The sequence below is a fragment of the Raphanus sativus genome, chromosome 2 (genome assembly GCF_000801105.2).
Source record: "Raphanus sativus cultivar WK10039 chromosome 2, ASM80110v3, whole genome shotgun sequence".
NCBI lineage: Eukaryota > Viridiplantae > Streptophyta > Magnoliopsida > Brassicales > Brassicaceae > Raphanus > Raphanus sativus.
The window spans coordinates 9,252,752-9,278,844 of record NC_079512.1 but is presented as its reverse complement, the minus strand read 5'-3'; the positions used below and the strand labels follow the sequence as shown (position 1 = coordinate 9,278,844).

The following is a 26,093-nucleotide window of genomic DNA, read 5'->3' as shown; positions in this document are numbered from 1 at the left end:
TCTATTTATAGAGGTGAAAATAGCATTCCTCTATTACAGAGGTAGATATAGCAATGTGTTGTAGCACTTTTTACTCTATTATAGCATTTGGAGGTAAATATAGCAATGGGTTGGAGATGCCCTTAAACCCACATCAAATTCTTACTTTTTGACGAATACAACAGTTACTATTATCTATCTCTCTTTTCTATTAAAACATCATTATGACTCAGTGATATATATGTTATCCAACTATTTTAATAAAACAGAATAAAACTTCTTGTTAATTATTTAAAAAATATTATACAAACAAAAACATAAATATGACTAAAATATAAATATAAAACTAATTAGTAAATTTTTTTAAAAAAATACCCACTTTTTTAAGAGCGAATCATAATCTAGTAAACACTTAAAGTACTATATATTCACACTCTTTCATAAATAGTATCATTTTAATATTTTTATTATTATATAAATTTTATTATTTTAAAATTTCAATAAAATTTATATAATTTACATTTTAGTTTTAATTGTAAAATTATTTTTATTTTATAAATAATTTTATTTAATTCAAAATTATTAGTTAATAATTATAATTATCAAGTAAATAAAAATTATAACCAATTTTAATTTATGTAAAAATATCAGAATAACATTTTCATAGAACGAAAAATATATACTATTGTATAATTTTTTCATCAAACGGGTATTATATTATTCAAACTTAAGGTAATTTAGGAAATCAAAAGGAAAAAAGAACAATCAATGCAGCGCAAGTTCATATGAAAAGATATTACTATCTTGATATCTATGTAAATCTATTCTTCAGCTTACTCAGTTCCTTCGGTTGGAAAAGTTAGATCATATTTCAAGATCTTGAATCATCGAGATTAGATTTTTACAATCGCTGCATGGCACGTCAATAACTGTAACATGCACTTTATTGCCCATGAAATAACTTCGAGCTCTAAGCAAGTGATGATATGTATACCTATGATTTTCATTCTTTGAGTAATAATATCTAATAGCAATGTGCGATGTTTATCACAATGTGTATATATCAATAATAGATCACCACCAGTGAACCTAAAGAATATTTTACTGGAAATATTTCAATAATAAATCATCAATTTAGTTATAATAATATCATTTAAATTATTTTTATGAGATTGGTTATAAATATTTTAATAATAAACCACAAAACTATACAGAGAAATACTCTGAAATAATATAAAAATAATTTTATCAGAAAATAATACTTGACAAAAAAATTACCAAAAGATAAAATTTATTAAAAAATATAAAGACACATATAGTGGAAACTAGATGGATATAGTAGGAAAAAAGAACAAAAAGGTAGACCAGTTTTATGGTTTTATTTTTTATTTTTATTATTTTTAGAAAAGACAACGCTAGGGTTATATTTAGACGTGTATAAAGAGATGAAGCCGGGATGGAGAGGATGGTATGCAGAACATAAGTAAAGAGATTAAATATGTTTTGTAAAGAGTCGCCAAGTCTCCAGACGTTGAGCACAACACACAGCACAGCCTCACAGTCCAATATTGCACAGACAGGTAAATTACTGAAAGAGAAAGTTCAGAAAATCAAAGTTAAGGGATTTTTAACCGCCGAAGAAGGGACGCTGCTGGAGAGCCTAAGTTGGTCAAGACCTCTCGATGTCATTACAGATATCCGCGGCAGATCACTGCTCGTCGAGCTTGTTAGCGCCGAGACTGACACCAGTGAGTAGAAAATATATCAAATTAACATATTTCTCTTATACAAGATTCTAAAAATCTGTCTAGACGCGCTTAGGTGTACGGCAACTAGGTCCTATCCAAAACCATCTTCTTAAAATCCAATTCAAAACCGATTTATACGATTTAAATTGGTTTAAACTGTTTTAAATCGATTAAAATCTGTACGAATCAATCTAAATTAGTCTAAATATATTAAATTAAGCTATAATATTGGGCAATTCTTCTAAATAACATTTTTTTAGGTTTTTGTCACAAAATATCACCAAAAAAGAAAATGACCAAAATATTTCATTTAAGAGGTCAAAAGACTTTGAAACTATTTTTCATATTTTATTTTTAAATTTTTAGTATTTGTTTTTTATTTTATAAAATTTGAAACCTTAATTCCAAAACCCCTTAACTCTAAACCATGGGTTTTGATTAGTTAACTCTAGAGGTATAAATATAAATTAATTTTTTTAATGAAACATTTTGATCATTTTTATTCTTTGTGTGCTATTTGTGAAAGAAAAAATTTAAGTGCTATCTTAGTCTTTTAATATTAGTATAAATTCACAAATTTGTTTAAAGCCCTCCGCCTAGCTATTTCTTAAACATTGGTTTTATAAGAAGAAAAAGGAAGCTAGCTATCATATTTGGAGTAGAGTAGGTAAATGCAACCATGTCTCAATTCATAGTAACAGTAATTATAACCCCACGTGCACACTTGTCAGGGACGATTATGGAGAAGGATCCAGTAGAAGACTATGTACAACGTGTCTGGTTCGAATCCCGTAATGAGAAGTACAAGTGCGTGTTCGACACAGTGGCGGATGTAGAGGGATGGGAAGGGGGGCAGCTGCCCCACATGAATTTTCAAAAATTGTGTGGATAAGTGTTAAAAAAAAAATTTAATGCCCCCTCTGATTTTATGTCCGAACTTTGTATTGCCCCGGGTGAATCTCTCCGCTGGCTCCGCCACTGGTTCGACATGCCCGAAGACTTTGGAACCGTGGGGGCCATCAGGGTTCAAAACCAGCACCGTAGAGAAATGTTCATCAAGGAGATGGAGCTTGAGTTACCCAGCGGCTCCGTTACGTTTACATGTAACTCATGGGTGACCCCCAAGTCTGTCGACCCAACCAAGCGGATATTTTTCTCCAACAAGTCCTACTTGCCTTGGACAACTCCAGAACCTCTTAAAAAGCTGCGGAAGGAGGAGCTGGAGACCTTGCAGGGCAACAACCGCGAGGGAGTTGGTGAATTCGCCAAGTACGAACGCGTTTATGACTATGATGTGTACAACGATGTGGGTGACCCTGAAAAAGATGAAAAACTTTCCCGTCCTGTTATGGGAGGCCTCTCTCATCCATACCCAAGACGGTGCAAGACTGGTCGCAAACCCTGCGACAAAGATCCCTCCTCAGAGAAACGCAAAGGGGAGTTCTATGTCCCCAGAGACGAGGAGTTCTCTACAACAAAGAACATTGCATTCACGGGCAAGGCCGTCTTAGCAGCTCTTCCCGCCGTGTTCCCACAGATAGAGGCTGCTCTGCTTGATCCCAACTTGCCTTTTCCACACTTCAAGTCCATAGAAGATCTCTTTGAAGTTGGCATCGACATTCCCAAGGAAGCTGGCCTTTTACCTATGATCCCCAAACTAATCAAAGTTGTTGCCGAAGCTCCAAATAATCTTCTCCAGTTTGACCCCCCTATTCTTCTTAACAGTACCAATTTCCCTGTCTCTTCTTTAGTCCTCCATTATATTAATCTAATTCACCTACTAGTCTACTACAATTTTATCTGACTTTCCTTTCATTCTGACTTTTGATTTAGAGGATAGATTTTCGTGGATCCGAGATGACGAGTTTGCTCGCCAGACACTTGCAGGCCTTAATCCATATTCCATTCAGCTAGTTAGAGTGAGCTCTATATACGTCATTAAGTAATATTTTAAGTGTTATGCTTGTTCCGATAAAGCAAGATCCATGCATGTGTAATGGTCGGTGGGTGGGAAAAAACATTTTCTGGTTTTAATGAGATTAAGATGTCATTGTTATTCTAGGAGTGGCCGTTGAAAAGCAAACTAGACCCGGCGGTTTATGGTGATCCCAAGTCACTCATTACTCGGGACATTGTGGAAAAAGAAATCAGAGGAGTCATGTCAGTTGATGCCGTAAGATTTAATATCTACATGTTTAACAAAAAAAAGCATATATGAATAATTGCATATAGAGGATTTCCGTAATGAATAATATATGTGCGCAGGCCCTAACGAATAAGAGATTATTCATGTTGGATTATCACGATTTGCTTCTACCGTATGTGAACAAAGTGAGAGAGTTGGATGATACCACCTTATATGCTTCTCGAACACTATTCTTCCTCAGCGATGATAGCACATTGAGGCCTGTTGCCATTGAGTTGACTCGCCCCCAAGATGTCAACAGGCGCCAATGGAGACAGGTCTTCACACCAGGCTATGATGCTACCTCCTGCTGGCTATGGAAGCTTGCTAAGACTCACGCTGTTGCTCATGATGCCGGTTATCATCAGCTTATTTCTCACTGGTATTGAACCCAATAGAATATACTCTCAGACATAAGGTTTTTTAGATAACAAGTTTTGAATTTAACTGCATTTATATTATCTAAATATTAAAACTGAAATATGTTTTGGTACTATTTAGAAATATTGATAACAGAATAAATGAAAACTGTTTGGAAACATAGAGCAGATTAAATATTTTATTTTATTAATACATTCAGTTATTACATTTACAATAAATTAGTTACTTCATTTTTATATTTTCTTTTACTTAAAAATTCTATCACTGCATTAAAATCAATTTAAATTAATTAATTACAATGATTGTTGTTTTTTATGGTGAAAATAAAAACACAAACTGAAGTATATGATATATATTATATAAAACATTTTTAAATATAGTATTACCTTATTTATTTTAGTCAAATATAAAAATTTTGAGAGTTCAGTTTTCCAAAAAAAAAAAAAAAAAATATCATAAATTTTTATAAAACCATCGGTTTATGAATTTACGTTTAGCACATGTTACATTACATGGGCGCGGCACAGATCAAGTTCTAGTTCAAACTAAAACTGAAGATTAAGTATTTCCTTTTATTGACAAATATCATAAATTTAACATTAATTCGTAGAAAACTAATGCAAAAAATAAAAAAAATTAGTATGTCGTTTCATTACAAATAAATTAACAAAAAAATGTTAATAATAAATAGTACAATTATATCAAATTGCATCAAGTTATATTTTTTAAATTATAATATTATGTACAAATAAAAAAATTATTATCAAACATCTATATTATAAAATAATATATTCTACTATATATTTAAATTACAAAATATAAAAAATATACATGAAATCTTTTTTTATAAAATCATCAGAGTTTAAGTTGAACACAAGTTAAATCAAACATTCGCCGGAGGTCACGTATCAAGTTCTAGTACATATTAATTCCATTCACATATGTTACTATATCGCTAACTAGTAATGGAGATGGAAATTTTTACAGGTTGAGGACTCATTGTTGTATGGAACCATACATAATAGCTGCAAACAGACAACTAAGTGCCATGCATCCTATCTATAGGCTTTTGCATCCCCACTTCCGCTACACCATGGAGATCAACGCTCGCGCACGCCAAAGTCTCATCAACGCAGGTGGAATCATTGAAACGTGTTTCTGGCCAGGCAAATATTCACTAGAGCTAAGTTCGGACGTCTATGCTAAACTATGGAGGTTCGACAGGGAAGGTTTACCTGCAGACCTCATCAGCAGGTAATTTTTAGGGTTCTGCCTCTCTTGTGAAATATTTTGTATATATTTTCACACAACAATTAAATTGCTAATTAAGCAAACAAAAAAGCATTGGAACATTAAAAATTGTCCATTGACAGGGGATGGCTGTGGAAGATGAGGCCGCAGAACATGGATTGCGGCTTACGATACCAGACTACCCATTTGCAAATGACGGATTAATGTTGTGGGATGCACTTAAGGAATGGATCACAGAATATGTGAAGCACTATTATCCAGATGTGGCAATGATCATGTTGGATGATGAACTCCAAGCATGGTGGAATGAAGTGAGGAACATAGGGCATGGAGACAAGAAAGACGAACCATGGTGGCCTGTCCTCAGAACACAAGATGACTTGATAGGCGTGGTGACTACGATTGCGTGGGTGGCCTCAGGTCACCATGCAGCTGTAAATTTTGGACAGTACGGGTATGGAGGGTACTTTCCCAACCGACCAACCACAACAAGGATAAGAATGCCAGTGGAAGAGCCAACAGAGGAAGAGCTAAAAGAGTTCTATGAGGAGCCAGAGAAGGTGTTGCTGAAGACATTCCCGTCGCAGAAGCAGGCGACGCAACTGATGGTGACTCTGGATCTTCTTTCGACCCATTCACCAGACGAAGAGTATCTGGGAAAAGAGCCAGAATCGTCTTGGGCCAACGATCCTGTCATCTTTGATGCCTACAAACGATTCAAAGGCAGGCTCCAGCATCTAGAAGAGGTGATAGATGAGAGGAACGTGAACGTTTCTCTAAAGAACAGAGCTGGAGCAGGTGTTGTTAAGTACGAGCTGTTGAGGCCCCTCCCTAAACCCGGTGTCACCGGAATGGGTGTTCCCTATAGTGTTTCTATCTAATGCATTATTGTTTCTCTAAAAAAGTAAAGGATGTGAACGGTCCATTTCCCTTATTGTTTTTGTAATTCTAAATCTCAATGGCCATGAATACCAAAGCCAATGTCGTTTTTGTATCATGTTAATCCAATATTTAGATATTATATCCAAATATTGTTCGTTTTTTGTACTTTGTATTATCAGCCGGATGTAATATCTAAATGCAAAGTTGTTAGTTTTTATTTTATAATTGATTATTTAACGTGTTTTTCGGATTTTTTTTTTTTTTTTGCAAAACTGCAATTGTGTTTTTCGTCAAAACTATAAAATTAAAATTTTCACGAAAAGTAAAAATCTTATTTTCAAAAAGACATGCTTTTTATTCTTAACAAAATCAATTATTGTATTCTAATAAACATATCTAAAACCAATTTTGCATTTTGGCCGGAAAATAAGATTTTTCATTTTTCACGTAAAATTTAATTTTGTGGTTTTGAAAAAAACACAATTGCAGATTTACAAAAAAAAAAGATGTTTTTATTGTTTTGGCAGAAACTACAATTTTGCGGTCCTATGAAAAAATGCGATTTTGTGGTTTTAGTAGTAAACTTCAATTTTGTGGTGTTAGCGGAAAATTTCAATTTGGTGATTTTGTCAAGAAAACTTGATTTTACGATTTTCCGGTGTTGACAGGTAAACCTGATAGGAAACCCCTTTTTTGGCGGAAAAGACGTTATTCTGGGTTTTGACGAGGAAACATAATTTTTCGGTTTTGGTGGGAAAATTTGATTGTGAAATTTTGACATGATAATTTGATTATATTTTTTGGCAGGAAAATCCAATTTTGCGGGTTTGGAAAAGAACCCCAATTTTGTGTGTGTTTGGGAGAAAACGTAATTTTACGGTTTTGACGAGAAAGTGTGATTTTACAGTTTTAGTGAAAAATACGATTTACTATTTTTGTAAAAAATATTTTTTTTTTTCAAAAAGTGATTTTATGGTTTTGAGGAAAAAAATTATTTTCCAATATCTTAAAAATATAATAATCCCTACTAATCTTATATAATAAAGTTGAGTTTTTTTTTCTCCTTGAGGGGAAAAATGCCATGTGGCATTCTCCTTTTAATAATTAAAAATTTTCTCAACTTTATTTAATGAGTTTTGGTGTTAATTGTTACTAGGTGTTAGTTTATTTTTGTTATTGACAATTTATTACAATGATGTTTTAATTTTAGATTGAAAGTTTAATTTATTATGAATTTTATGTCTTGATTTTCTTTAGATTTCATAACTCTTATGTTACATATTTTTAAAAAATATTTTTTAACTATTTCTTAATGTTTTGTATGTCAAATAAAAATACAAAAATGGAAACTAAAGTTAATTATTTTCAAAAAAAATTAAACATAAAATAGATACATATCCAAACTATTACTTTATGTTTGAAAACATTTAAAATATTAACTTTAGTTTTTATATATTTATTTTCATAGCTAATATATTATCTTATAATAAAACTAATTCATTTACTAAACCGCGGTTCACCCACGGTTGATCCAATGATACAAAGACCCGGTAAATCGTCTGATTCAGTGTCCGGGTCGGGTGTCAAAACATTGGTTTATAGGATTTCTTTATATTTGATGTTGACGATGGAAAATGGAGTCTCTACGATTTCCCTTCTTTAATGCAATCGGCGTAACCGCCATATAATCAATCTAGAAATTCCACTCATCCCACTCTAATAATGTTTAGTAACTGATGACGATTCAAGTCCAAAAGACTAACATTTGATCTATTGGTATTGGCACATGAACTCTATGGTATCTTCCCATGTTACAATATGCAAGGAAACCAATAACTTCCCTGATGCATGCTATCTGTGTTTACATTTTAAAAACCGTGAACATGATTAATATACTCTTAAAACTTAATCAAACAAAAAAAGAATCATTACTTCCAATCTGAGAGAAATTTAAAAACGTTGTCTGGTTGCTAAAGTTATTTAAAATTGATGTAAACCACACACCACCCTCACCATTAATCCTTTGCACCAGACTAACCATTTATTCAAAACCATTACTAAATGAGCAACAAGTCAGCAAGTCCGAATGTCACAAATAGTTAGAAATTGTCTTTCTCATGATCGTTATAGATGCTAACATCTCATTTACTAATTAACAAATTGATTTTTTTACTAAGAAGATTTGGTGAAATTATTCCATTCCGGTTAAAATAGAAGTTGTCAATTGAATAGAGGAGTTTAGAAACCATTTATATAGTTTTTAGCTAAAAAACATATTCACATTCATATTAAGATTCGTTGATATTTCTAAATAAAGGTGGACAAACAAGAATTTCGTTATGAACACACACAAAATCTTCCATTATAACAAAACTAATATAGAAAATAATTTTATGTTTCTTATTTTAAGATACATCTTTTTGAGAGACCTTGAAACTAAAGTAACAAAATACAATTCGCACTCTATATTTTAAAAGTCAACATGGTAATTTTAAAAATATATATTAGATACTCACCAATTATTTTATCAAAAAATGACACTTCACCCATATTTTTTTATAAAATTTATAAAATTTGAACAATATTACATCTTTCTATTATTTGAACTAAATATATTAGTAAAATTTTTATAGTTCATATATAGTTACTTTAATAATTAATAATATAAATATGTTTTCTATATAAAACATCAAATTTGTTTATGACTATCGGCTTTTTATTCTATTTTTATTAAATCGATTAGTAAACAACCACTTATCCTATTCCACTTTGAACTAAACAGCTTCAAACAAGATCACTAACCAATATCAATAAAGATCAGAAAATATCATTTTTAATATATTTTTATTTTCATATTTAACATATTTTATTTGTTAAGACCATATAATAATTTATATATTTATGTAAAAGTATAACATACGAACCCGGCGCGTACCGCCGGAACATCACTAGTAATTAATATAAACTAGTTATCTTTTATATTCATATTGAAAGGTATTTAAGTCTTTTGAATTTTGAGATGCAAATGCTGAATCCCAACCTTACATTTTTTGCATATCAAATATCTAAATTTTCTAGATGTTGTGGATTTTACATCCAGATGTATCATCTAGATGATAGTGTAATTGTTTCGAAACGAACAATATCTGAATATTTACATTCATATACAGCATCCAGCATAAAAAACGAACATGGCCCAAATCTTTTGTTTACTAAAATTCTTTTGGATAGTTAAGTGTGTTCGACTTAGTAAAACTTTTGATTGTATACCTATGTACAACTTAGTAAAAGCTTTGAATTGGATTGTTTTATTTTTGTATGGAGTGCAGGTTGCAGAGGAGGAAATTGAAGCAATGAAACTCTTGAAAATGTACTTTCCTCTACTCGAGTATGTGAAAGTAATTAACATTTCATTTAAGTGTTACATCGGTAAGAGACTAAGACGATAAGTCTTCTAACGAAGAAGTTGAATCAGACGGAGATGGACTGGTTCTACAAGCACACATAGTTGAAACATTTATTTCATTTGAAAAAAAAACACAACACAAGTGGATGGGAATGTGGATGCTTGTTCTTAGGACAGCTAAAGTACAGAAGGAAATGGAGTTATGGTTAATTTTCATTAGTGTTCCAATCCGAAACTCTCTCAGATAAATGAGTCTTATTTTGGGACCAAACTGCCATGACTATCCCAACAACTATGAACGGATGGGTAGTACATCCTTCATCGAGAAGCATTTTGAAACATGAAAGAAGATAACATTCGACTTTGTGGGGAAGAAGCTGCTGCAATGAAAAACCTCAAGATAGTAGTTTTGTACTTCTTGTCCAATGTCATCATGGGACCAAAAAATCTGGAAAAGATGCACCGTCTGTGGAAGGTTTCTTCCTCAAAGTTGTCAATGATCTAGATATGTGCACAACATTCCCCTGAGAATGTTTTGCATTCCAGAAGAACTTGGATGATGTGTCTTGGTTATTGGAGAAGTCCCAAGGGTTGCAGCAACAAATCAGTTATTTCAACCTTTAGTATTCTTTTGAAGGTATTTCCAAAAAAATTCGCGGAATGACCAATTTATATATGTATAACTTGGTACAACATAGTAAACTTTGTTCATTATGTTGTTGTTTTTCTAGCTTTTGGCATTTGAGTCAATTTCTAGTATTGAGGAACCATTAGGTCCATTACTGTAAGAAGGTGGACGATGCAGATGCAAACACAACTAAGGTAATACATTCTTTTATGTGTTATTAAGTATCAGTATGTATAACCGAATTTGAGTTAAATTGTATTTTTTGTATACGCAGGATATTGAGAGTATTTTGGAAGAAACATTTGCTGAAAAAAATTGTTATAGAAGAATCATGAGGAAGAAGAGTGCTAAAATTAAAAATTAAGAAGCCCTTGCTCAAAAAAAAAAAAGAAGAGTGCTAAAATGTGAATGATAAAGATGATGTAGTTGTTGATCGTCGAACCAAGAATATACTTGGGGAAGAAAAAAATCTAGTTTGAAGAAATATACAACACTAGTCTGAGCTTTCCTTAATCTGAGTTGTCTTCCTCCTGACATCTCTTCACGGTCAGCACGAGAACCTACTGGTGTGTCCGATTTTTTACTTTATTTCGTTTTATTTGAACTCTCACTGTAGTCCTTTCTATTTCTTCTCCCTCCCAATCCTCCTTTTTGAGGTGTGTTTTTTGGAGGTTTTTGTACTCTTTTAGATTATCAATGCAATCAGCGTCAAAAAAAGAGACTACTCTGCCTGTATAGTGCAGATAGAAGTTCTATGTGCTTGTGCGCTTGTGGTATTACTTGAACATTAGTGTAAGTTATGAAGATCAAGCTATTCATGACCTAATGCAGTTAGATTCACTGGTTCACAGACTTAAATACAGTAATGGCAAGGAAACATTGACTCTTAATGAAGTAACTAGTTCTGCATATGCCAAGAAAGTTGAGCCAGAGGCAAAAGGACTTATTGCCTGAAATAAAAACACATCAATTTCAACAAACACATAACTAACATATCAAGAACTTGCACAAACAAGACTGTATTTATCTATCTCATCGTGTCACTACCGAGACACATTTATAGCTCCGGCCTTCTTCACGGCCTGCCACACATTATTATATTTTTATAAGATACATTTATATAAGCCTGTCTTTGCAGTTTGTGACTTCTGTAAGGAAGAGAATGAGTTTTTTCTTTCACTGGTTCCCTGAGATGGGAGCGTCACGGCCTCTCTTGAAATCATCCCAACCTTTGACCCAGGGCTGTCCAGCTTCTGCACGCGTCTCTGGTGCTGCATGCTTGTTCAGATTCGTCATGACTTTCTTGTGCAACGCCAAGAATACCTTTTAATCATCACAACAAAGGCTTGATCAAGTCATTGAATATTTCTGATTTTTCAATAAATATGATATTAATCAAAGAGGTTAACTAAGTCTCACCGGATTTGAGCTCACTATCTCCGGAGGCTGTTCCTGAGCAGTTAGCCATTTCCACAGATCAGGGTTCTCCTGCAGAGAGCCAATAGATTATGTTTCAGATTCACGATTCATAGAGGCCGTCACTAACAGAATCATGTTTTCACCATCTGCTTTTTAGAAAATCTGTACTATTGTGTATGTTCTCTAAACTAAGGCAAATCATTTAACTACAGAAACTCTTATACAACATCATTTCGAGACTATAATCACTCAAACAGTCTCATAACTACCACAACACATTAATATAACTAAACAATTAACCCGTACTATTCAAAAAAAAAAACTAACCCCACGATCTTGTGAGAAGATATATATATATATATATATATATATATTTTTTTTTTTTTGAACAAAGTTGTGAGCAGATATATATAACTACAGAAACTCTTATACAATTCTCAAAATAATGGGCAGATTACATATACAAAAATGAGATTTCATATGAAGAAAACTATATGAAATTTAAAAAAACCTATGAGAGATGAAATAGAGACAAAAGAAACATTACCAAATCGAGGACATGAATTAGGGATTTGACAGTGGTTTCGTCCATGGAATCAACATTCTCCTCAACCCAGTTACCCAAAACCAGATCAAGTTCCAGAAAACCTCGTTGCTTGCTCCTATACAACAATCTATTCACACGAAAAAAGAACTCAATAAACCAAACCAAACATTATATTTTCTTGTTCGTAAATGGACCACCATACCTGTTGATCGTTATCCTCTTCTTCTCTTCGTTAGAGAGATCAATCTCAAAGTTTTGTGGACTCGTCGTGTTCCCGGAGAAGAACCTCGCCCCCAAATCAACTCGATTTCTAAAAAGCAAATCAACGGAAACAAATTAACGAAACAAAATCATATTCTCAGACGGGGATGACAAAATTTGACTACCGGAAAACGGGATGGGCTCGTGTTGCGGCGGCAGGAGTGACGGATCTCCGGCTAATTACCGCGGTGGAGCGGATGATCCGATGGACGTTGATCAAACTTTTTCGGCTGGCCATTTTTTTTTGCGTTTTTGTTCTTTTGGGTAGCGGCGAATGAGGGAAGACGGCGAAGTTTGTATTTTGTAATGAGACGAACAACAAAAGTGGTACTACCGTCCGTGGCCCTCTCCTGGCCACATAGGAATATAGTTTCGTTAAACTGAAAAAAAGAAAGTATAAAAAGAAATACCTTAGGATAATCCTAAAAAGTTTCTATCACAAAAGAGCTTGTAAATAATTATAACCAATCTAGATAATAAGTAATATTTACAAAATAGTAAGTAAATACATAAAAATGAAAAGTATTAAAACAAGAAAATATATTTTAATGATTCTTCAAGTTAAAATATAATTAGTTTTTATAAATTGAAGTATGATACATATTTAAAAACATCGAAATATAATATAGTTTATCATCATTTGTATTTTTTGAAAAACAATTAAGTTATTTATTACAAAATTTTCAGTGTGAACTTTTTTGAAAAATTCCAAATATTATATATACGAATAATCTGAAATTTTAGTATATGATTAGTAAAATTTTTTATTCTATTTTAAAAATATTAAGTTTAAGAAAAATGATAGATGACATACAAATTGCTATTAAATATTTATTATGCAATATCATTAATTTTTATAAATATGTTTTAATTACATGATAAACTTATGTTGCTTTATTTAACAAAAAAAGAATGAGGAGAAATTACCAAAAATATCTAATTCATAATATCAGTTTTCTTTTTTACATATTACAAAATATCCCCGGCAGGTCGGAATTTTGTTCTTCTCCGATTTTAACATTTTTACCCTTTACATATTCATAAATGTGTTACGACAAAATGGTTAGTCTCTAAAACATTTAGATTTCCGTATAAACCACACAAAACCAAAACCTCAGAAACCACAACCTCCTCCTATACTTTCAAATTAGATGATAAACCGCGTCTTGCGCGGGGTGAACTTTTTTAAATATGTTGTATCTAAATAAATAATACATTTTTTTTGTTATCAATAATTTTTTTTACATTTGATTAGGGATGACATGTAGGTAGGTATCATTTGGTTTGGTTAGGTTCGGTTTGGATCTTTGCAAATTTGGTTCGAATCTTTATATGTTCAGTTTGGTCTTAGATTCAGATAACCCATTTAATTTTTTTAAAAACTTAAAGTTCATATATACTTTAAATTTCTCAAAACATAAAAATAAAAAATAATATGTTACATATAAATTTGAATAATGTATACCAAAATACTTAAATTTAACATAAAAATTGGTTTAACTTAAATATTTGGATAGAAAATGAATAGATATTTTCAGTATTTTGGTATTTTGAGTAATGTTTAGTTATTTTAAATATATAATTTTTACTATTTTTATATATTTCTAAATATTTTGGACAATTTAAAAACATCTTAAGTATTTTGTATATTTCTTTTAGATATTAATTTTTTAAATAATATATTTAAGTATATAAATTTGGTTCGAATATACTCGGATACCCAAAATATTTTGGTCCGAATCGGATTCGGTTTTGGTTTTTAGATACCAAAATTTTAAACATGTTCAGATATCTAACCAAATTGATTAAAGTTCTATACTATTTTCTAGATTGGATTTGGTTCGGTTATTTGGATTCAGATTTTTTTCCCAACCATATATTTTTTATTGTAACCAAATTTTAAATGAAAGTGACGATGGTTCATACTGATTTTGGGTATGCAACAATTTTTAAACCAAAACACTTTCTTTTATGTACGTGATTTATTTAGTTAATCATTAAAAATGTTCAAGACCCATTAAAAACGATAGGCTGAACTGAAAAAAAGTTACCATTGATCACAAAATTTTCAATGTGAGGCTTGTACCATTTTTAGTAATTTATAATCATTTTAAAAAATTCGAAATACAACATATAAGAAAAAATATAATCTTTTTATTATATGCTTAATGTGATTGTTTAATTTATTTTAACAAATAAAATTAAACGAAAAGTATAAAGGATAAAAAATTATTATCAAATCTTTATTATTCATAATCATTAATGGTGATATATATGTCAATCATATTAGGAAGTTCCGTAGCTTTTATTTAAGAAAATAATAGAAAATATTCTTTTGTATATTAATAATTGATTTAATAGTTATTTAATAAAAAGTAAAAACTATAATATATGTGTAGATGGACAAACTTATTTTTCTAACAATCTTCAGAATAATTCTCATATGACACGTGGCTACCAACAATGTTGCAATGTTCGAGGATTAATATGTAGGGATACCGTAAAACCAAAACGAAGCTTAAAAGTAAATGTTTCAGATTGTAGAAACAGACAAGAATCTATAGAAGCTCAGCTTCATTCTTCGAACACTCACTGGACCAGAAGTTTAACATCAGGCTCAGGGACGGTTTCTCCTGTCTTACCAATAATCATTGCAAGAACACAACCCATCTTCAAACCTATGAAACCGTATCCGATCCCTGATTATAATCACTCTATTCAACAACTTGGACACTGATTTGATCCAGTTGTGGCAATCACTACACATCCTTATATTCTTCTGAACCCTAACTTCCGATCCTGGACTACTCTTCAAGATACCATACGCCAACGCAAGCTTCTCGCTATGGTAGTTCAAGTTCTCCTCTTTCTCCTCTTCAGAAACATCCATCAACACCAAATCAGTATCAGGCACAAAGCCTCGAGACTTTGTTCTCTGCATCAGCTCTTCCAGCAGTTTGTATATAGCCTCTGTCTCCGTATGAGATGTATCTCCTGCTTTAAACCGATGTATCACTCCTCTCAACTCCACCCAACTCTTTCCTTTCGCTTTACGGATTCCTTTTTGCTTCATCAGCTCTCTCACCTTCTCTGCGCTCTCCCATTTCTTCGTGGAGCTGTACATGTTGGAGAGCAACACATAGTCTCCACTCCTCGCCTTTGAAAGATTCCGCATCGCGGTTTCCGCCACCTCGGGGTTCTTGTGAGTTCTAGAGGAGCTAAGAAGAGACCTCCATATCACCAAATCCGGCTCGACAGGCATTGATTCTATCAACTCATAAGCCTCTTTTACCTTCCCTGCTCGTCCTAGCAGGTCAACCATGGCTCCGTAGTGCTCAACCTTCCGCTCTATTGAATACCTCTGACTCATCAGATCAAAGTACGCTTTCCCTTCTTCAAGCAAACCGCAATGGCTACACGCTGTTAACACCCCAAGAAACGTTATTGAATCCGGCGAAACATGTTCCATCTCTGAAAACACTCTGATCGCTTCTGTGGCAAGTCCATGAGCCGCGAAACCTGTGATCATAGCGTTCCAAACAGACACATCGTCTCTTCTAACTCCATAGAAAACCTCTCTGGACGCTTCAATATCTCCGCACTTCGCGTACACGTCGACAAGTGCAGTACACAGTATCGGATTAAGCTCAACCCCACTCTCACTCATCAACGAATGCACCCACTTAGCATGATGCAAGTCTCCAAGACGAGCGCAAGCCGATAAAGCGGAAGCGAAACTGAACTTATTCGGTTTAATATCGGAGAAACAAAGCATATCCTTAAGAGTTTTCAAAGCTTCTTCGTATTGAACATTCCTGACGTAACCACCGATCATCAAGTTCCAAGTGATGACATTATGATTATTATCACTCGCTTTACGAAGAACCTTCTTAGCCAAACCGCACTCACCGTTTATCATAAGACTCTCGATGATTAGGTTTGTGTTAGAGACGCTAGGAGAGGATGAGAGGAAGTAAATGAGAAGGCGGCGAGCGATGTGTGAGAGGTTGCAGCGTCTGTAAGCTGTAAGGATGGAGGCGACAAGAGTTGGGTATGTTCCGTAGCCGAGTTTGAAGATGTGAGCATGTGCTTGGAGAACGCATTTGGAATGTGATGGAGATTTGCATGATTCAACAACTTGTTTCAACAACCGGTGATGATCTACCAAAAACAACATCAAATCGAAAATCACCACGAAATGTCTGGTCCGAATTTGAAAAAAAAAGGGAAGAGCGTTTTCTTACCGGCGAGGGTAAAGTGGTTTGAAGCGGAAGACGAGGAGAGAGAGGTGGCGGAGAATCTTCTGATTGTGGAGATGGAAATGGAGATTCTCTGCATCTCTCTTAAACCCTTTCGCTCGCTCGAGTTGAAGCGATTTTCTAATTTCCGAGTTTAGTCTCGGCTTTTTTTTTGGGTGAGACTTTTTTTTTAGGAAGATTACTCAAATAACACTAATCTTTGTTTTTATTACTAGGCTAACACTTCTTTTTTTTATTTACAAGACTGTTTTTTGTACCCAAATTACCCTCCCGTTCTTTGTTAACAAAATTTATATTTACCAAAAATGTCATTACTATTTTATTTTAAAAACACAATTATTTTCGAAATTGGTAAAAATTATGCCGTTGAAAACCTGCGATACATGATGACAAATTTATTAATTTCTGGCAAATTTATTTTCTCCCGCAGATTTATCACGGCAGACTTAGTATCGTTATAGACTTTTATAAAAAATCTGCCATACATTACAACATATATATTCAAATTAGCAGATTTTTTAAGCTGGCAGATTTTTATAACAGATTTTTGATCCCATGATAGCAGGTTCTTAATATGTGGAAGACTTTTTTCGGATCTATGATTTTTTTGGCAGACTTTTTATATCTCGGCAGATTTTCTATATTCATGATGGCAAACTTATATTATCTTACTTGAACTTATGATGACAGGTTTGTAATATGTCGTAGACTTTTACAATGGCATGCATATTATTCTCATAGACTTTTTATAATCTGGCAGATTTTCGTGGTTATGAGATCACAAACTTATATTTTCTTTTTTATAAACAACAAACTTTTTGAATCAGTATATTTCATTACAGATTTATAAGCTAAATACAAAACTAACTTTTACGTGATAGCAAATTTTACTGGACGTTAAAACAGACTTTCAAGGAGTTATACAAAACTGACTCTTATTTGTAGAGATGCTCTATTGACAGCTGCCGGTTAAAGCAAAAGTTGCACTGTTTCTAATCATCCGTTCATGTCTCAGTGGCACTTGCCAAACAGTCACTTAGACCCTTCACTCACAGAGGAGTTCACCGAACCAGATAACAACAACATCAAAGAGTTTCTTCACAAAGATAACAACGTCAAAGAGTTTGGCTGCAGAGACAAAAGTGAAGGAGGAGATTTGGGGAGGACATGGTTTCATAACTTGCAAGTTGAAACACACGATTTTGGGGTTGAAATTAAAAGGATATTGTTCCAAAGCTCGCTGAGAAGCTGTTATAGATCTTACACAATGAGATTGAGACAAGAACCATTATAGCACTACTACATTCAATTAAAATGTCATGATAGTTGTCTGTCTATAGAAAGATTTGTGTCTCGATTCTTTTTGTAACGATTAACAATGATTGAACCAGAGCAATAAGCAAGTCTTACCGTTTACGTTTACAAAATACACCAAAGTGTAAGCTATGTTGCGATCTTAACAGTCTCAAAGAAAACATCAGAGTCAGACATTAACATAGTTGTGTAACACTTGTGCACACTCTAAAGTTAGACCAAAATCCCAATCGCCATGAAAGAGTAGATAAATCTACATTTGAATTAGAAAATTAAAGATTCAAGTTCATTACCCTTGTGAATCAAAACTTTAAGTGGGAGAGAAGGGTGAGAAGAAGATCGAGTCTGGGCAAAATCGAGTCAAAACGCAGAGATTAATCAAGAGATTTAGGGTTCATGTAAAAGAGGCTGTCGAAAGGGAATTTTTTTTTCGTTTTGTTTATGACTGTTTTTAATTACTACCCTGTATTTTTAATTGTTTAGGAATATTTTTTTAAATTTGGTTTAATTCATTTATAATTGGGGTATTTTGGACTTTGACTTGCTTTTTCTTTCTTTCTATGTTTTTGTATGTTATTCTAGTAATTACACAAAAGATGTGTGTTATTATAAGTAATTTATCTTTTTTTTTTGTATTTTCCTTCTACTGTATATGATGGGCCCGGGCATTCGGTATCTTTTCAGATTGGATATGACCCATTTAGAGTATTGATTTCTTGAAATTTTGAAAAAAGTGCGATTCAGATATTTGGTTAATTTAGTTAATAATCAGTATTTTTAGACTATTTAGTTATTTAGAAATTAAATACAATTAATTTTTGTGGGTATATAATTTTATTTTAAAATTTTGGATACCTATGATTCTGGTTCAATTTTTTTTTTTTTTTGGTTTTAGAGATATAGGATTTACTTGGTTATTTATGAATTAGGTTGACATTTGGTTTTGGTTCGTTGGTTCCAAATAAATGTATCCAAGTCTATAAAATATTTTATATAGAAAATAGGGGTAGACGTTCGAGTACCCATATGGTTTCTGTTAGGATCTATGCGAGTTTCGGATTTTCGCGGTTAAATATTTCAGTTCTATTCGGTATTTTTTTTAATTTTAGTTCGGTTCGAATAACCCATTTAAATTACTTTAAAAATCTTAAAATTTATATATACTGTAAATTTCATAAATATAAAAACAAAATAATAGATAACATATAAATTTGAATAATATATGCCAAAATACCTAATCTAAACCAAAAATAGTTTAGTTTGAATAAAATAATATATAGCATACAAATTAAGTCAACAAAACTATAATGCGGGTTTCAATTATCTCAAATCCTTAACAAATAATTCAATCAATAATACCCGTGGGGGAACACACGATCTCTCATGATGAAGCAGTTATCTTGCGTTTGAAGGAAAAATTTGGGTTTAAATATCCATTTGAAAGACAAGCAACTTCTCACTTTCTTTCACTCTTCCTTGCAAAATTACTCTTTTTCTTCTGGAAATTTTCGGATTGTGTGTTCATAATGGCTGATGGTATTAGAAGGGCTATGCAAGACATCGATCTGGGGGTTAATGATGAGCCTTTTGTAATGCCTCAGGCGGTAGTACAACAAGCGGCTGCAGAGAACAGATTTATTCTGGTGGGGCGTCCGGTGATGCCAAGAAGACAGAATCTGCGTGCCATCTTAGCGGTGATGCCTCACACTTGGGGTCTGGAAGGTTTAGTTCGGGGAAGAATTACTGAGGGCAGAAGATTCCAGTTTGTGTTTCCTTCGGAGGAAGCCATGGAAACAGTGATTCGAAGGGGTCCTTGGTCTTATGCTGAGAGAATGCTGGTTCTTCAGCGATGGACTCCTTTAATGGATATGGAGCTTCTCAACTTCATTCCTTTTTGGATACAGATAAGAGGAATCCCTCTGCAGTTCATGAACCGTGAAGTAATTGTTAATGTTGCGCGTGCTATGCGACAACAATACATCCAGATGGACTACAATGAAGAGAATGGTGGGAGACAAGATTTCGTCAGGGTCAGGCTGAACTGGAACATCAATCAACCGTTGAGGTTTCAGAGAAACTTTCAGTTCACTCCTGGAGTTAATACGTTGCTACGCTTTCAGTATGAGAGACTGCGAGGTTTCTGTGAACTTTGTGGGCTAATCACTCATGACACAGGAGCGTGCGTCATCAACAATGGAGGTCCTGGTCCTGGTGGTGATGATGGAAACAATAGTGCAGAGGACAATGACGAAGCGGATGATGAAGTGGAGATGATTCCAAATCAGGGGATTATCATAGAGGAAATAGGTGATGAAGATGAGGTTGCAGAACCAGATCCCGTGGCTGATCAGATTCAAGAGGAGTACGAGAGGAATGTAGCTGCTCTAGAAGAAGAGAATGATGATGATGAACTATGGAATGGACCTGCAAGGACAACCATGTTTACTTCTGAGATGGAGAGAGACCTTGTGGATCCAGCTGTTTTCAACAGAGGCTACAACAACGCTGATATCGGTTTGAAAAGGAAAGATTGGTTGCGCTCTGCAAATGGTAATGCTTCTAAGTTTGAAAAGGGAGAGACTAGTGGAACCAGTGCTGCAAAGCGTTTGAGAGAGTCACCGGTTGAGGCTCCTGCAGAAGCAATGGAGGATGATAAGGAGACTGATGATGCAACTGACATGGTGAGAGGCGCGGTGGGCCCTGAACCACCACTACCACCATGAGGACAGCCTGTTGGAACTGCCGAGGTCTAGGCAATGACTCGACAGTTCGACGCCTTAAGGAGATAAATCGGAAGTATCTCCTGGACATAATATGCCTCTCCGAAACAAAACAGCAGGATGATCTCATTCGAGATGTTGGTGCTCAGTTAGATTGCTTATCTTATTTTTCAGTTCCTCCTTTGGGTTTTAGTGGTGGTTTAGTTATCTATTGGAAATCTCATGTACAGTTGCAAGTCCTCTTTCATTCTCCTAATCTGATCGATTGTAAAGTTCAAATCAATGAAAGTATTTTCTATTTGTCCTTTGTGTACGGTAACCCAAATACAAGTCTCAGACATCATACATGGGAGAAGTTAGAGCGTTTGGCTGTCAACAGAAGGAATGAATCATGGATGGCTCTTGGAGATTTTAATGAAATATTGGGTAATCACGAGAAATCTGGAGGAAGAATACGACCTGAAGCTTCTTTTTCTGATTTCAGAGCAATGATGAGGAGTTGTGCTTTTACTGATCTTCCTACAGTTGGAAATCGTTTTTCTTGGGCTGGGAAAAGGGGTGATGATGTGGTTCAATGTTGTCTGGATAGAGTCATGGCTAATCCTACTTGGTTGTCGGAATTTCCAGCATCAGAGACAGTTTTTTTGGAGCTGGGAGAATCTGATCATCGACCACTAGTTACATATCTTTCTGCTGAAAGAGAAAGACCAAGAAGACAGTTTTGTTATGATAGTAGACTGGTAGACAAGGAAGGATTTGGCTCAACAGTACACAGGGGATGGAAGGGAACTGGTCAATCAAGCTTTGTTCAGATTCCTCTTATGCAGAGAATTAGTAGATGTCGACAGCAAATAGTTACTTGGAAAAGAAGTAACAGAACAAATGCAGAGGAAAGAATTAAAATTCTTCGTGGGAAGCTAGATACTGCTATGAGTTCTACTACTGTCACACAAGAGGAAACAAGTATGATTAAAGAAGACTTAAATCAGGCTTATCTTGAGGAGGAGATTTTTTGGAAGCAGAAAAGCCGAGTGATGTGGTTGAGAGCAGGTGATAAAAATACAAAATACTTTCATAGTGTTTCACGAGCAAGGAGAACACGATGTACCCTTTCTTCTATCCAAGATGATAATGGGGTGATTCACAGAGGACATAAGAATATAGCACTGGTAGCTACCAATTATTTTCACAATCTCTATGCTTCACAGAGTGATGTCAGTACGTTCTTCCCTCATGTTTTTCAAGATTTCACTCAAAGAGTCAGTGATACTATGAATGAGGATCTTATCAGAGATATCACAGAAGAGGAAGTGAGAACAGCTATCTTTGAAATTGGTCCTCATAAAGCTCCAGGACCAGATGGTTTTCCTGCTGTTTTCTATCATCAACACTGGGATTTGGTCAAAGATGATATCATGAGAGAGATAAGGAAATTTTTCAATGATGATGGTTTTGATGAAGCTCTGAATCGAACTAATATTTGCTTAATACCCAAGGTGTACCCGCCGACTGGTATGTCTGAGTTCAGACCCATTGCTTTATGCAATGTTGTGTATAAGATTATTTCTAAGATTCTTATCAATAGACTCAAGAACCATCTTAGTGGTATTATTACAGAAAATCAGACAGCCTTCATTCCAGGAAGAATGATATCTGATAATATAATAGTGGCTCACGAGATTCTTCACAGTCTGAAGGTACGTAAACGACAAGCTACATCATATATGGCTGTTAAGACAGATATAACAAAGGCTTATGATCGTCTAGAATGGTGTTTTTTGGAGGAAACAATGAAAAGAATGGGTTTTCATTCACGATGGATTAAGTGGATCATGTCTTGTGTGTCTTCTGTGAATTATGCAGTGCTCATTAATGGAGTTCCTGAAGGTCATATAATACCACAGAGGGGATTAAGACAGGGAGATCCCCTCTCTCCGTATCTATTCATAATTTTTGCTGAAGTCTTATCACATCTTATGAACAGAGCTATGAATGATCGTTCTCTGCTAGGAGTGAAAATAGCTTTGCGTGCACCGGCTGTGAATCATCTTCTATTTGCAGATGACTCTTTCTTCTTCTCATTGGCTAATCCTAAGGCGGGTAGGAAGTTAAAACAGATACTATCTCTCTATGAATCAGTATCTGGTCAGTCTGTTAATCTAGCAAAATCTTCTATTACTTTTGGAAGTAAGGTCTCAGATGATGTTAAGAGAAGAATGCGCAGCTTGTTAGGCATCCATAATGAAGGAGGAAATGGCAAATATCTGGGATTGCCTGAGCAGTTTGGGAGAAAGAAAAGTGATATGTTCAGATATATTATTGACAAGGTTAAAGCTGCAACTCAAGGATGGAATAAGAAGTTCTTATCGCATGGTGGTAAGGAGGTTTTACTTAAAGCTGTGGCTTTGGCAATGCCTATTTACTCCATGAATGTATTTAGATTGCCGAAGAATATCTGTGAGGAAATTAACAGTATTTTAGCTCATTTCTGGTGGAGTTCTGGGGATAAGAAGGGTATGCATTGGTACAGTTGGGATCGACTCAGTGTACCAAAGAAAGAAGGAGGTTTAGGTTTCAGAGATCTTGAGAAGTTTAATCAAGCATTATTGGGGAAACAGGTATGGAGAATATTACAACAACCGCAGAGTCTTCTATCTCGCTTACTGCAAGCTCGTTACTTTCCAGATGGATCTATACTGACTGCATCTTTAAAGAAAAAGGCTTCTTATGCGTGGAAATCTCTATTATTTGGAAGAGATCTACTGAAGAAAGGTCTGAGGTTTATTATTGGTAATGGATCCTCTGTTAGTATGTGGGCAGATCCTTGGCTACCTACACACCCACCGAGAGCACCAAGAGCTATTGCAAATGCAGAAGCTCTAGAAAGTGTACGAAACTATGTACAAGCAGATGGTACATGATGGAATCTAGATAAACTTCGAGGAAAGGTTGTTGATGAAGATGTTGAGATAATATTGCGGTTGAAAATCAGTTCTAGAGCAGAGTTGGATTTGTTGGGATGGCATTATACTGATGATGGAATTTACACAGTAAAATCGGGTTACTGGCTCAATACTCACCTACCAGATAATACACCTATTTCTCCAACTTGGGGTGATCCACTGCTAAAACAAAAGATCTGGAAATGCAGTTCTCCTCCTAAGGTTAATCATTTCCTTTGGAAAACTCTCTCTAGATCACTTGCAGTTGGTAGTAATTTAAAACGAAGGCACATTACTCGTTTTGATCAGTGTATAAGATGTTGCTTAGATATGGAAACAGAGAAGCATATGCTTTTTGACTGTCCTTATGCTCAAAGGATATGGCGTGCGTCAGGTGTAGCTAATGATACAATTTTGGATCCTACTGCCTCATTGGAAGCTAAAATAGAAGTTTGTATTCAAGCAAATACAACAGCATCTTTGGCTACTATCAAGGACCTTCCTATTAGTATCTTATGGAGAATTTGGAAAAGCAGAAATCTATTGATGTATCAACAGAAGAATCTTCAATGGTGGGTTATTCTAAAACAGGCTAGAACTGATGTTATGGAATGGTCAACAGTCAATTGCAAACAACAAGTAACAGTTTCAAGGACTTCTGAACTCAATACGAGCCATGTAAACTGGAGAAGACCTGAAGAAGGATGGAGCAAATGCAACTTTGATGGATCTTTTATCAACCCAGAATTACCGGCAAAAGGGGGATGGATACTGAGAGATTCTAATGGCGTGTTTATTACTGCAGGTCATGCAAAAAGCCAGAGAGTTGAATCTGCGTTGGCTGCAGAACTTCAGGCCTACCTTATGGCTCTACAATTCTGTTGGTCACGTGGTTTCACAAAGATAATATTTGAAGGAGATAACAAGAAGCTGGTTGATATTATTACTTCAAAGACTTTGCAGTTTGGCCTGTATAATTGGGTACGAGAAATCAGATGGTGGATGAAAAAATTCAAAGACATAGAACTCAGATGGATACGCAGGCAAGGAAATATGGTAGCTGATAGCTTTGCAAAAGCAGATTTACCAATTCATACATCTTTTATTTCGTATCATTTTGTTCCTCGGTTTGCTACTATGCATTTGCATAAAGACTATGTATGTTCATCATGTTACTAATAATAAGATGGAGTTATAAAAAAAAAAATCAAAATTTTATTTTCTGTATATAAAACTAATTTTATGATATTATTAAATCAAACAAATGAACTAATTATATTTATTTCTTAAATTTATAAATTATAAATGCAAATGCTCTTCCAAAAGCTTCATATAAGAGCATTTGCCAGAGAGCATTTAGAGAGCATTAGCATTTAATAAATGCTTTTCTAAATGCTTTTCTAACAAATATTGATTGGATAATGTGGAGCATAATGCTAATGCTAATGCTCTACCAATCAAACCCTAGGTCAAAATTTTGATAAAATTGGAGATTAAAACATTTATTGACAAAAAACCATTTATTGGTTTTGGCCCAAGCCCATAAAGTTTCCAGTTGTAACATATTTCTCGCTTAAAATTATTAGGCCCAATTATCAATAATTAAATTTCTAATGGTTTAGTTTTTCATTTGGAGACTTGAAGTTCAATGCGTTATAAAAAATATCTGAGCCGCGTTCAGCCATTGGTCAACTCACTATACCAAGTTACCAACCCTTTGAAGCCTTTTTGTTTTTAGTAACATCTTTTGACCAAATGCTTAAATAGCATTCATTCTCAAGTCGTTTTCACACCATCTTTGTTTTGTTTCTTTGCTCAAACCAAATTAGTATTCCCTATTTACTGTAGTATTATTTTACAAACCAACAAATTATTTTCCCCTGCTTATGGGTCATTCTAAGAAATTGTACAAATATTTATTTTGGTTTTTCCAAAATACAACCATGAATACCATTTTAATGTTGTAAACATTTACAATCTGTATGATTCATTTTAATCGTTACAGAAAATGTCCAAATATTAGACCCCAAAAACAAAAAGTCCAAGTAATAATAAACTTTTTAATTAGAAAACAGTACTGATATTGTGTGTTTCCACGTAACATGCATGAGATTCTATTGGGGGGTTGACGAAGAAAGTGTAAAGAAAGTCACGCGCTTTGGAACTCACTC

At 34.1% G+C, this 26,093-nt stretch overlaps 4 protein-coding genes across 4 annotated transcripts; 2 read left to right on the top strand and 2 right to left on the bottom strand.

The window, feature by feature from the left end:
• Positions 1 to 1,433: 1,433 nt before the first annotated feature.
• Positions 1,434 to 6,584, top strand: LOC108827411 (lipoxygenase 2, chloroplastic-like). The gene is made up of 8 exons (XM_057002498.1): positions 1,434 to 1,727; positions 2,459 to 2,540; positions 2,709 to 3,451; positions 3,561 to 3,646; positions 3,790 to 3,900; positions 3,993 to 4,294; positions 5,281 to 5,547; positions 5,666 to 6,584. Exons 1-8 carry the CDS (start codon positions 1,478 to 1,480, stop codon positions 6,423 to 6,425), a joined length of 2,601 nt encoding a protein of 866 aa, XP_056858478.1. The 5' UTR covers positions 1,434 to 1,477; the 3' UTR covers positions 6,426 to 6,584.
• A 4,794-nt stretch (positions 6,585 to 11,378) lies between these two features.
• LOC130502676 (succinate dehydrogenase assembly factor 2, mitochondrial-like) lies at positions 11,379 to 13,014 on the bottom strand. Its single transcript, XM_056997461.1, has 5 exons — positions 12,813 to 13,014; positions 12,629 to 12,736; positions 12,427 to 12,553; positions 11,880 to 11,948; positions 11,379 to 11,783 (listed from the first exon to the last, which is right to left on the bottom strand). The coding sequence occupies exons 1-5, from the start codon at positions 12,923 to 12,925 to the stop codon at positions 11,637 to 11,639; spliced, it is 564 nt and encodes a 187-aa protein (XP_056853441.1). The 5' UTR covers positions 12,926 to 13,014; the 3' UTR covers positions 11,379 to 11,636.
• A 2,034-nt stretch (positions 13,015 to 15,048) lies between these two features.
• Positions 15,049 to 17,109, bottom strand: LOC108824045 (pentatricopeptide repeat-containing protein At5g50990). The gene is made up of 2 exons (XM_018597376.2): positions 16,932 to 17,109; positions 15,049 to 16,848 (listed from the first exon to the last, which is right to left on the bottom strand). The coding sequence occupies exons 1-2, from the start codon at positions 17,023 to 17,025 to the stop codon at positions 15,326 to 15,328; spliced, it is 1,617 nt and encodes a 538-aa protein (XP_018452878.2). The 5' UTR covers positions 17,026 to 17,109; the 3' UTR covers positions 15,049 to 15,325.
• A 2,677-nt stretch (positions 17,110 to 19,786) lies between these two features.
• On the top strand, positions 19,787 to 20,983 carry LOC130508511 (uncharacterized). The gene has a single exon (XM_057004061.1). It carries the CDS (start codon positions 19,787 to 19,789, stop codon positions 20,981 to 20,983), a length of 1,197 nt encoding a protein of 398 aa, XP_056860041.1.
• The last annotated feature ends 5,110 nt before the right edge of the window (positions 20,984 to 26,093 follow it).

Bases quoted from the DNA above. Each gene is read 5' to 3' on its own strand.
- LOC108827411 (XM_057002498.1), top strand. From the start codon at position 1,478: ATGTTTTGTAAAGAGTCGCCAAGTCTCCAGACGTTGAGCACAACACAC. The intron at 1,728-2,458 runs GTGAGTAGAAAA...CACACTTGTCAG, and splicing joins TAGCGCCGAGACTGACACCA to GGACGATTATGGAGAAGGAT. The intron at 3,452-3,560 runs GTACCAATTTCC...CTTTTGATTTAG, and splicing joins CCCCCCTATTCTTCTTAACA to AGGATAGATTTTCGTGGATC.
- LOC130502676 (XM_056997461.1), bottom strand. From the start codon at position 12,925: ATGGCCAGCCGAAAAAGTTTGATCAACGTCCATCGGATCATCCGCTCC. The intron at 12,737-12,812 runs GTAGTCAAATTT...TTTGCTTTTTAG, and splicing joins CGAGCCCATCCCGTTTTCCG to AAATCGAGTTGATTTGGGGG. The intron at 12,554-12,628 runs GTATGGTGGTCC...TCGTGTGAATAG, and splicing joins AAGAGGATAACGATCAACAG to ATTGTTGTATAGGAGCAAGC.
- LOC130508511 (XM_057004061.1), top strand. From the start codon at position 19,787: ATGGCTGATGGTATTAGAAGGGCTATGCAAGACATCGATCTGGGGGTT.
- LOC108824045 (XM_018597376.2), bottom strand. From the start codon at position 17,025: ATGCAGAGAATCTCCATTTCCATCTCCACAATCAGAAGATTCTCCGCC. The intron at 16,849-16,931 runs GTAAGAAAACGC...TGTTTTTGGTAG, and splicing joins AAACCACTTTACCCTCGCCG to ATCATCACCGGTTGTTGAAA.